The 12,677-nt window shown below is 39.7% G+C and overlaps 1 protein-coding gene across 2 annotated transcripts in view; it reads left to right on the forward strand.

Annotated features, from left to right (window-relative positions):
* The window catches only part of LOC126100408 (scavenger receptor class B member 1-like), a 276,724-nt gene extending 269,546 nt beyond the window's left edge, over window positions 1-7,178 (forward strand). For both annotated transcript variants that reach the window (XM_049911001.1, XM_049911002.1), the window contains exons 11-12: window positions 3,742-3,864; window positions 5,390-7,178. In XM_049911001.1, coding sequence (XP_049766958.1) covers window positions 3,742-3,864; window positions 5,390-5,596 — 330 coding nt within the window. In that variant the 3' untranslated portion in view covers window positions 5,597-7,178. The remainder of the gene's footprint in view (window positions 1-3,741; window positions 3,865-5,389) is intronic.
* The last annotated feature ends 5,499 nt before the right edge of the window (window positions 7,179-12,677 follow it).

Here is a 12,677-nt window from a genome sequence, read left to right on the forward strand (position 1 = left end):
ACACCACTGCTTCACCGTTATTCAATGACGACACCGTGCATCAATTTTTCTTAAAGTACACACAAAAACCTTCACACATTATCACACAAAACTTCCCACACTTTCAAAGTGCTGCACATTGCAAGTCGCTCACTGCAAAGTTAATCTTGCTGTCAAACCATTGTCCTTGAGGAGTCTCCTGCCAGCTTGTCCATAATCCCTCTAATTCCAGGTAGATTTAATACTGTTCCAAGAACTGGTACCCTTCGTAGGAAATTGATTGCAACAGGAAAGAAGCCACTGAACAACAACACAAATCCATATGTCTCAATCAGCATACCCACTAATGGCCAACCAAATAAAACAACAAGAATGCCTGCAAAGAAGGCATCAGATGCTCGAACTTTGTGTCTCTGGAAGAAGAATCTGAACGTCCGTTCTAATCCAATCACACAGGCTAATCCTGAGATGAAAAGTATATTTCCAAGGGCTAACAGGCCCTTGTCAAATAGGAGCAGCACGCCAAGGAATAAAAATGCTATCCCGAAACCAGCCAAACCAACACCAATTTGTTTAAATGTTGTGGATTTGTGTTATGCTTTCTGACATTCTCCAGAACCACGAGAATCATATTTGTAGGCCTAGGGAGCCAAAACTGAATCTAATCTGACCCAACTGAGCTACCGAAGCACGACTCACGTCCGGTACTCACAGCTTTACTTCTGCCAGTACCTCGTCTCCTACCTTCCAAACTTTACAGAAGCTCTCCTGCGAAACTTGCAGAACTAGCACTCCTGAAAGAAAGGATATTGCGGAGACATGGCTTAGCCACAGCCTGGGGGATGTTTCCAGAATGAAATTTTCACTCTGCAGCGGAGTGTGCGGAGTGTGCGAGTTCGAGTCTCGGTCGGGCACACAGTTTTAATCTGCCAGGAAGTTTCATGTAAGTTCTTGTCAGATATACAAAACTATTCTAATACATGAAAAGCAACAGTTTGTTTTTGTTCTACAATATTATATTGTAGAACAAAAGCTAAGTGATGCTTTTCATTTATTATAATGTTGTTCTACCAAGAACCGACGGAAGATTCTGTTAAAAATATTCATTATTCATGAGCTTATTTTTGGTGTATTCGTGTGATTGCGTGAGGCAAAGGTACTCGTTAAAGGAACGAGTTCAAATGGTTCAAATGGTTCAAATGGCTCTGAGCACTATGCGACTTAACTTCTGAGGGCATCAGTCGCCTAGAATTTAGAACTAATTGAACCTAACTAACCTAAGGACATCACACACATCCATGCCCGAGGCAGGATTCGAACCGGCGACCGTAGCGGTCGCTCGGTTCCAGACTGAAGCGCCTAGAACCGCTCGGCCACACCGGCAAGGAACGAGTCACAACATATTCAAATGACGTTGAAAAATGCAGAGGCTAGTGATTTTAGGTACTGTTTCCAAATGACACATTAAATTCAAATGCTTCTAAGCTGCTGCGAACTCCTGTGCTGATTAACAAAAGTATACTACAAGGAAGCGTGTTAATTTACATTTTAAGGTCTTGGTATGATTTCTAAAAAATTTGGGATCATTGGAAGTGTATTGAAAAATTAACCCGTGTAACTTAATGCCCACCTTGACGTATAGTGGTTAAAGATGAACTACCTAATTGAAGAGTTCCACTTGAGAAACAAAATTGATGTATGCATCACAATAGTTAATTAGATTACTAAAGTCAGTTTACGATTTTTACGAGCTCTTTGTAAGTCAAACAGAAATGAGATTATGAATATTTCTATCATATCAAATCTATCTGAGAGAAAACAAACTGAGTAGCCCATTCTATATATAAAAAAATGTAATCCACATTTGTAACCAGTCTAGTGATAGTGCTATAAAGGCTGTTGGAAATGAGAATAGTCCTGAATTCTTTTAAGGATGAGCACCTTGTAGACTATACAGGGTGAAAAGTATTTAAACCGACAAACTCTGGGAGGTTATAGTGGACATCAAAACAAATATTTCCCTAATGTCATTTTTTCCTATGAGGATTATTTAAACCGGTGGAGGCCGTACTACGCTCTTCAGTTGTTAGAGGCCTTATTACGATCTTCAGTTGTTAGAGGGCGTATTACGTCCTTCAGTTGTTAGAGGGCGTATTACGTCCTTCAGTTGTTAGAGGGCGTATTACGTCCTTCAGTTGTTAGAGGGCGTATTACGTCCTTCAGTTGTTAGAGGGCGTATTACGTCCTTCAGTTGTTAGAGGGCGTATTACGTCCTTCAGTTGTAGGCAACTGCTGTCCACCAGTGTAGTAGTGCACTGTCTCCCTTTACTAATGGGGCGATACACCTGGAGTGAGTACACTGATACGGTTGGTGTGTACTACGTAGCGCACCGCAACGGACGAGCTGCACAGCGAGTTTATCAACAAGAATATCCTAATAACCGTATCCCGCATCATACGACCTTTGCTGCTGTGCACCAACGTCTGCGTGAGACCGGGCCATTTAGCAGATTACCTGGACAGAGACACCGTCGGACGGTAATAACGCTGCAATTTGAGGAAGCTGTCTTGCAGCTTCAATCAGCACTCGTATAATTGCACCTAACATGGGAACGAATCAGACGAATGTAAGAACAGTCCTTCCAGAGCAGTTGCTACGTCCGTTTCACTTACAGCGTGTCCACAACCTGGAACTAGCTGATTATCCACCCAGAGCACAGTTTTCGCAGTGTTACCTGGAACAGTGTGAAATGCATCCTACATTTCCATCCTCTGTGTTGTTTAGCGATGAAGCAACGTTCCGGCGTGATGGAGTCTTCACCATGCACAATTCGCATGTTTGGAGTGAGGATACCCCACATTCCACAGTTACTAGCGCTCATCAAGCGCGGTTCTTCGTTAGTGTGTGGGTCGGTGTTGTTGAGGACTGTTTAATTGGGCGTATCTGTTACCTAGGCCATTAAATGGCAGGCACTATTACAATTTTCTTGCCGGAGCATTGCCAGAATTGCTGGAAGACGTCCCGCTCCCTACAAGACAACGCATGTGATTCCAGCATGACTGGGCGCCGGCACATTTCAGTCGTAATGTGCGTCGACTCCTGTACCGACGGTTCCCAGAAACATGGATTGGCAGAGGTGGTCCTGTACCATGGCCTGTTAGATCCCCAGATATGTGCCCTCTGGACTTTTTTGTGTGGGGAGAGATGCGCAACCTTGTTTACGCAACTGCTGTTGCATCAGAAGAGCATCTGGTTGCCCGGATACTAGCGGCTGCAGGAACAATTCAGGATACTCCTGGGGTTTTTGCCTGTGTCAGACAGAACAGGATCCGACGGTGTAACCTTTGTTTACGTGTCAATGAAGGCATTTTTGAAAATTCTACTGTAACTGAAATTGGGTTGTGTTAATGTGTTGTCTCTTGGTCATAAAAAAATGGAAAAGGGTTTGTTGGTTTAATTAATTTGCCGCCAGAGAAATCTTCCTCTACCGGCTTAAATATTCATCATAAGAAAAAATGACATTAGGGAAAAATATTTGTCTTGATGTCCCTTACAACCTCCCAGAGTTTGTCGGTTTAAATATTTTTCACCCTGTAGATCTGCTTGACTTGGAATTTTATGTAATTCTAAGTTGCTTTTGTGTTTAAAAGAATGTATTTTAAGTTGCGGATGAACGAAAATGCATCACAAGATTAAGCAGCAAGACTTACCTGTTACGTGATGTAATATGTAAATATTACATTTTTAATGAAATGTTGCAGGATTTGGGACTGCCAATTCAAGGAAACTGTAAAATACAGATTAATCTCATTGCAAGAACGAGCGGCATGAAAAGTATTTCTGCTTTCCATGGCATGTTTTTACCGATAATATGGTTTGAGACGGTGAGTAAAACGATCATGTATACTCTGTAGTGTTTTTTTCACTAAATACAAGATTTCTGTGTGATGAATTGTTGTATTTCACGTTAAATTGATTCATTGATTGTTAGAATATTGTCGATGTTTACCGTAAACTTAGAAATTTTTCACTTAACCACCCTTCTCTCCTCCCCTTTTCTGTAATTATCACAAAATCGTGGGTCACACTCAAACAAAGTGTACAATATTGGATCAAAATTAAAAATTTTATGTGCACAGCATAATTTACAGCGTATTTCCTCGGCTCGTTAATTTCTACTGCTGCAGTGCGGAGTGCAGTGGCACTTTTTACTGTGACAGAATAACTGTGGTACACTTCGATCTTAAGTACTTTGATATGGTATTGTTTCCAAGTGTATACTACCGTCACTGACTAAAGCTATTGATGTCTTTCCGTTGCAGTCATTGCCAGTTTGGACTACCAAATGTGAGATAGATTTTTGTTACACATAGCCCAGTGACAACTGCAAAAAACATTTCATAGTAACTGCATCTCTCAAACCTCAAATTTGCAAATCATACGGAGTCAGAGAAAATTCGAGACATACGAGGTGCGACAATAAAGTAATAAGACTGGTGAAAAAAAAATGTTACTTACGGTTATAGTCAAGTTTAGTGTTTTTCCCTTCTGACTGCACACACTTTTTCCAGCGCTTCTGCCATTGATGGTAACATTTCTGGAACTCATCTTCTGTAATATCCTCCAAGACCCTCGTCACCGCCTTTTGGACATCTCGTGCTGTTTGAAAATGGTGTCGCTTAACCACCGTTTTGACTCTTGGAAATAGAAAAAAGTCGCACGGAGCGATATCTGGTGAATAAGGTGGCTGTGGTAGTACTAAAATTTGAGGTTAATAAGTGCTGTACTGACAGAGCGGTATGAGATGGCGCATTACGATTTTTGGGGGCCATTCTTGCACAATCTTTCTCATACCAAGATATTTAGTTATTCTTAGACGTACCGTTTCTCAACTGATGTTCAGTTCTTCTGCAATCATTTTCACAAATAATCTTCGAACAGATCGTACGAGTTCACGCACCCTGGCCAAGTTGACATCCGTCCGTGCTGTTGATGGTCGTCCAGTGAGGTCTTCATCTTCTGCCTTCACTAAACGTTTTATGCCAACTACAAATTGGAACTCTTGACATAACCTCCTCTCCAAAACCATTCACCCAATTTAAGTCAAAAATAAATGGCATACCGTTGCGCAATATTATGCAGTTCCATTTTCGTGACGATAGACACAGACACTTGTTAATTTATTACAGCACAACTCACGACTGAGCAGTTGCATCGATGTGCCGCTTTGACTAGAAGCAGCTTGTAGACCAAGGTCTAAGATATTGTGCCTACGAAAGCCTGCAGGATTGCCACATCCTGCAAAGAAAATCAACCTCATTATTTTATTGTCGCACCTCGTACATTGTATTCTAATATTTACATTATATGATATACATACCTGTCTCATAAAAGCTAATTTTTTTTCAGATTATCGGTCCTTATCCTGACGGTTTGATGCTTCTGATTAGGGTGGCGGTGAATGAGGGTCCAGTGATCCTGAAAGTACTTGCAGTACTGTTTCTCATTGCAGGTTTACTATTAGTGCTTATGATCATTTCGCAACAGTTTTATCCACTAACACACATGAAAAACAAATTCAATGCAGCTCGTTTCCGAAAGATAAGTGAAACATAATTCGAAATGTCTATGGAGTCTGAGTACAATAAGGACTCACAGACGAAAACAATTTTAAGACTATCAGCCCTCAATCCAGTACAGGGAGAGTCGCCTGTTGCAAACAAACGTTCAATGAACACAACAAGCTATTTGTGTATTCTTCTACAGTAGCCGAGTATGAGCTGTCTCTAGTAGAACAGCATATGAACTTAGTGCTGAAGCTCACATGTGTCACTGCCGTTGAGTCTTTTACTAAGACTAAACATACACTTTTGCCCTCCAATTCCAGGACATACAACGAACACCGCGCTACACTGTTTCTCAGAATCTTGAAATACCGTACTTGAAACTGTATGAGGTAGATAAGTGAAATATCACCGTAAATACATGTGCAGTTTGATTGCAGAAATGCCCACAGCAGAAAGTAATGTTAAAACCCTGGTTTAGTATCCCAGAGAGAAGTACACAACACTAAGAGCAAATTCACATTCAGTAAAGGTACCATCATATTATGGACTTCCCCTGCATTAGTAGAAATGTGTCTGTTTGCAGTAGTACCTGAAGTTTTGCTGGATGCAGATAATTCAAGCAGAGCCTCTGTTCTCGAAGTAATATTATAAACCGTTGTTATCAGCAGCCGCAGGATCTAAAACGGATGCTTCGTTGCAATGTCATCCAAAATGTTAAAACAAAATGAAAAGTCTCATGTGTCTCCAGAATGATTATCGAGCAGTGTATAAGAAATACGTGAGATGTCTAACATTGTTGTGGAAATTACTGTTTTTTTTAATTAACCAGACAATACCAAAGGGGGGTGGGTGGTACCTTATCTCCAATTTTCGAAAATATTATAATTAGCTAGTTTCTTAATATTTTAAAATTCTGAAAAAATATTTCTTGTTATTTAATGAATTTTTCTATCAGCTTCCATAAAGGCTTTAAATTTTTCTGTTAAACTTAACTCAAAAATTTAAGTCTCATTAGTAGATCTCACTTTCCTCGATGAAAGTCGTATTAATATCTGCAGGTTCAGGACGTTACTTACGAATCAATAATTCTGTAAAAAGTGATTTGAGAGTAGAATTAAACAATAATGAGCGATATTGGTATTGTTAAAATTTTTGTGGTGGCAACAAAGTTCGTACCAAACGTTATTGAAAGTACACACACATTAGCTAAGAGTGTACTGGATCATACTTACACATCAGTACATCTTTAGAAAGGATGTTGTTAATGCAATTCAAAAACAATTACTGTATTTTCCTTATTTTTACTTTTCTTACAGTGGGTATAAAGTACCTCCCTCCCGCTGGATAACGTGCGTTATGGTAAATGCATTGACATTGTTAGGGTTAATCGAATAGAACGTACTAAAACCAAGTTTTGTTAGAAAAACACTGAAATTTTTATTTTCTGATAAGAACGCTCCCTTGAACCTGTTCTTATAAACCACATTAAGAATGTTTCATATTATAGCACATTTGTAAGTTGATGAAGTAAGTAAATGACCAAAGTGTTATACAAGGAGTGTCGACACCAATTTTCGAAGTATATGATATAAATAAATCCCGTTGATAAATTGATAAATACAAGAAAAATACGAGGACAATTCTACATTTATTGCTTCCAGCTCACCTGTCCTTATATCCTTTACCATTGTAGTGCTAAGACGCTTCATTTAGTACGTGTTATTAACGGATGAGAATGTATTGTAATGTCAGTGTTACAATTCCTTGCAAATTCCTGTGGCAAAATATTTCAATATGGTAAGTTGAGGCAGAGAGTTTAAAAATTAAAGGTACTGAATGCTGTTCTTCTACCATAGCTTTAGCGCCGTCCACATCTGGATCTACAAACTTATATCAATCAAGGCCATCTGTAGCTATATGTTTTCCTAAATGTACCAGTTGTTTTGGCTAAAATAACGCACTATGATGTACAACATTTTTTTTCATATCACTAGACTTAATTTCGTCTTTCTTCATCAAATAAGGTCGTCTAGCAAATGCTTGGAAATCACATTACTAATCAGCCCCGCACATTTAATGAGGTGGAGCTTCATTCCACTGTAGCATGACGTATCCAAAGCTGGCAACAGATCACCTAGAATCTAGATGGTCTACTGCTGATACCGAACAATGCTCCACAATCAATGCCCTCACCACCAACTTGCTACTTTTCTCTCTCTAGGAATATTTGCACAACAAAATGCTGTTAGTTTTGAGTTGCTGCAACCAACTTGTGTATATCTGATGGTCCGTACACGCTTCTTACAATTTACATGGTCAAGCAAATCTTTGTTATGAGCTTGTAGCGTGAATTTGACCCTTTACAAACCGCTTAAGTCACCTCGTTTTTTCAAACACGTGAGCCAACTTAAAACAAATATGGAAATTTACTGTATAATAATTACCCATAAACAGAATGTTTTTATTTACAGGGCACACTAAGCAAGCAAAGAGTATACGAGGGTGATAATACCCAAGTCCGTACCACAGATTAAACCCAAGACAGGAAGTCAAAGATTTATGTGTATTTATTCGGTCAAATCTTGGTGCGTCGTTTGCTCCGTCGGTCGGCGCCGTTTGATCCTATCATCTACAGACGCTTTACCGATCCAGTCAAATTACTCCACCATAACGAAAATAAACTCTAGAAGCCAGCAATGTTATTATCATTATTTTTTATTTTAATGACACACAAGCTAGTCCTTAAATCCAGAGAGATAGCACAAAAACACAAATCGGCAACCAAAACAAACTTTACATCTTTCATGACTTCACGAAGTACTAAATTATCTCACACAGTAAGTAGATGTCTCAACGGTTTGATTTCCACGTCATTGTATTTATTCAAAAAATAAAATGAAAAAAGTAGCAGCTTTGTAGATTTACTAAGGAGAAGTCTAATAATCTACTAGTACCAAAACATGCCTTAATTTGAGAAAAAAATTTCTGAGAATGTAGTACATTTGGAGCACAGCACTGTATGGTGCGGAAACGTGGACTGTGGGGAAAATGGAAGAAAAGAGGATCGAAGCGTCTGAGATGCGGTGCTGCAGCAGAAACTTGGGAGGACTGATAAGGTACGGAATGAGAAGGTTCCTCGCAGAATCATAGAGGAAAGGAATACTCGGAAAACACTGAGGAGAAGAAGGGACAGGATGGTAAGACATATGTTAAGACATCACTAAATAATTTTCAACGTACTAGAGAAAACAGTAGAGGCTAAAAACTGTAGAGACAGAGTGGAATAAATCGAGCACATAATTGAGGATTAGGTCGCGAGTGCTACTCTGAGATAAGAATGACACAGGAGAGGAATTCGTAGCGGTCCGCATCAAATCAGCCAGAAGAACCTGTATCTTCGTTTATAATTACTTTAGCTAAGACATAACTAGTTCCTCACTTTCACCTGCAGTAAAAATAATAAAAACACGCAGACACAACAACCAACAAAATACACACAATACAACAACCACGAGACGTATGCCTAAACCCTTAACTTTCGGCACGTGTGTTCCGAATAAGTTGCTCCTTTGGTGACTGCAAGAGAACAGCCAAATACTGATGCAATGTGCAGCAACAAAGCCTCTGCATTGTTGTATCTAAGTATCGGAAAATGACAACCACTCGTCAAATGTCGGCCGAAATCACTGCTTCCTAAATTTTACACCTACAAAAATATAAACCGCAGAAGCACACATCTCGCTTTGGCTCTGTAAGAGAGAATAAATCTTTATATAAGGCACTGCATGGTCTTCCAGCTGTAACTAGCTAAGTTAGAACACATCGTGACGTCGATGTGTTTGACACTTGCATCAGTATCTTGCAGCAATCGATATGAAGCTAACACGAGAGACAACAAAATGGAAGATGTAGCGATTGAAGACAGAGAGAGAGAAACACAGAGAGAATAACTAGAAGTATGTGTTGTCCGAGCTAAAGTGTCAGGGTTGGGATTAATAGTAAAGCTAGGCAGATAAAATATATCTCCAATTTTCCCAGTACCGAAATTCTCTTCCCCAAAAATTCCCCCAAGGTTTTAGTTTCCGCACAAGTCCCTTACCCCCACTCAAAAAATAATATTTTTCTCCAAAATTGCGAAAGAAACCTAATCTGGAGTCGCAAGTGTAAAGCAAAAAGGTGATTTACATTTCATTTTCCTGTCTTGGTCATAGGAGCCAGTAATGCCTATGCAATTATATTAATTCGTAAAAGTGAACAATGAGGCACTACATATATGTTAACGTGCGAATGATCAGCTTCCTATAGAGAAGACCGTTGAAGAAATCCATCTGAATCGATGCTTTCTTGGCTTAGGGCCACTTTTGTTAAGGCAGCTTAATAGCTGTTGAAACAATGTAGGCGCTAAAAGCCACTTCTGTAAAACTATTTCCAGGTTCTCTTTGTTGGCTGTTATTTGGCAGATTGGAATCATGTGTGAGCTGAGTTTGAATACATGCTTAGGTATTTTGTATGATTCTAGAGTACAGAGTGATATGTTTCCGTCATTTAACATGTCTCACATAGCCTCTTTATACCAATTGTTTACATGTCTACATCCACGTGGTGAGTACAAGGTACAGGGGTAAAACACGTGAACTTGTAAGTTCTAGGGGACTGATGACCTAAGATGTTAAGTCCCATAGTGCTAAGAGCCATCTGAACCATTTTGTCATTCTCTCAAGGCAGTGTTTAAAGCCGTATTTAATCAGATAGTTAACAGAGCATGTTACGACGGTACATAGCAGATCTATTGAACGGAAAGTAGCTGTACGATATATTTATATAACGTGTATCTATTTACGCATTTATTAATGAAGCAGTATACACTGGTCCTGCCGTTCTAACTGAAAGACTGCAGTCAAATGCAAGTTTACACACTGACAGCAATCGCTGTAACTTGTAAGCCTTTCACTTTTGTACCTGGCTATCCGTCTTCTAAATTAAATCTGCCGTTTGACAGCGGTCGCTATTGCTAGCCTGCATTCGAGGTCACCACTTTTATAAGAATCTTAAGTAAATCTTGAATTCTGAGAAAACTTAATAAACAGGTGGCCCTGTCATTCTTGTACTCATTAGTGATGGGTGATTAACGTATACCAACACAGATTTAATCTCATAAAAATAGCATGAGTTTATTGATCATAAAATAGAACAGTTAACACAAGTTAAATGAGATGACGAACGAAACAAGAATAGTTGGCAACACAAGTGGAAGCAACAAATAATTAGCACTTCACTGGATGCCGTTTGGTTGGCAGAGCTAAGGTTTATCTGTGTAATCTATTTACCCTGGCTCAGAACATGAGTAAAGAATTGTGAGATTATCTAATGCTGAATAAACTTTGATGGATTCATTCTACGCAGGAGATACACTACGTTGGTGCAGCTGAAAAGAACTGGCGATACTGTCATTCTGCTTGCCCTAACAAGCTGGAGCAGCAATGCTGTACCCCTTTCTCGATGCCCAGTGCTGTCTCAGGTGACGGTCGTGGCGCAAGTGTAGGCAGAATAGCGATGTGCTACGTCTGTAATTCGTTATCGCGGGCACGAAATACCCAAAGTCGTAGGCAGTCGATCTGACAGACTGCAATTGCTTTTTGATAAAGCCTGGGAAGAACAGGTAATAGGATTGTGAAATGGGCCACGGGTAGAGCTCAGTTTCAACTTCTAATTCTCATTTATTGTAATTTAGTAACTCTTTCACAGCTGAAGGCGTCCAACAAGAAATCTTAACAAGATAAAATCCAATAAAGATAGCAATAAAATGATTCAAAAAACATATGTGTACAAATGGCTGAGTGCCACAATTAATTTCAACAGTTTTTAGCCTCTACTGTTTTCTCTAGTATGTTTAATTTCCAAAACTTTAGAATATATTACCATAGACCTTTAAAGGCAGAAGGCTAACCAAAAATCTTAAAAAAAGAAAACAAAAAATCCAGGTGAGATAGCAATAAAATAATTCAAAACCCAAAAGGCAACATATACAAGGTGCACCACAAATATGAAACTTCTTGGCAGATTAAAACTGTGTGCCGGACCGAGACTCGAAGTCGGGACCTTTGCCTTTCGCGGGCAAGTGCTCTACCAACTGAGCTACCCAAGCACGACTCACGCCCCGTCCTCACAGCTTTACGTCTGCCAGTACCTCGTCTCCTACCTTCCAAACTTTACAGAAGCTCTCCAGCGAAAGGCAAAGGTCCCGAGTTCGTGTCTCGGTCCGGCACACAGTTTTAATCTGCCAGGAAGTTTCATATCAGCGCACACTTTGCAACACAAATGTCTGAGGGCCACAAATAAATCAAAATTTCAGAATCTATTACCACAGGCCTTTAAAGGCAGAAGGCCAATACGTTTAACTACAAAAAAATCTTAAAACTCAACAAGATAAAAATCGAATTAAGATAGCAATAAAATTATTTAAAGAAACAACATATGCAAGGTGCAATACCAATGGCTGAGGGCCACAATCAAACTTCAAATTTTCAAAATATATTACCATAATCTTTAAAGGCAGAAGGCCACAGTGTTTAAGCTTGAAAGATAAATTTAAAAATTAATTTTGCAAAATTTTAAGAAACGACACTAACCATAAGCCTAAAACTTAAAATAGCCGACAACAGATAATTAAACACCGATGGCACTCAGAAGGCCTCCAGTGAGGTCGGTCTACCCTCGTTCACTTAGGTGAGGCAGGTGGTGAGCTCAACTATACTTGATCCGTCGAAACCCAACCAGGGGGCAGCCACGAACCGACTGACACAACAACTTGCTTCCCGTCAATCAGTACATGAGAACCCCAATTGGCAAAGTTACAAACTTGATAATCCACAATGGAGTACGTATTAGCTGTCAAAATTACACACCATGTTGGACAGCGACAACGGGTAAGGAAAGGACGCTGCCTGAAATTACGTTAGTGGCCAGGGCAGGTAACTGGAACACTAACGGCCACTAGGCAGAAAATTCCGCTGGTACTCTTGAATTTGAAACACTGTAATAGTTAACCAGCTCAAAAGAACACTGCCTGAATTTACATCAGTGCTCAGGGCAGGTAACCACAACACTAACGGCCACAAGGCAGAAAATTC

Source organism: Schistocerca cancellata, chromosome 9 (assembly GCF_023864275.1).
Source record: "Schistocerca cancellata isolate TAMUIC-IGC-003103 chromosome 9, iqSchCanc2.1, whole genome shotgun sequence".
Classification (NCBI taxonomy): Eukaryota; Metazoa; Arthropoda; class Insecta; order Orthoptera; family Acrididae; genus Schistocerca; species Schistocerca cancellata.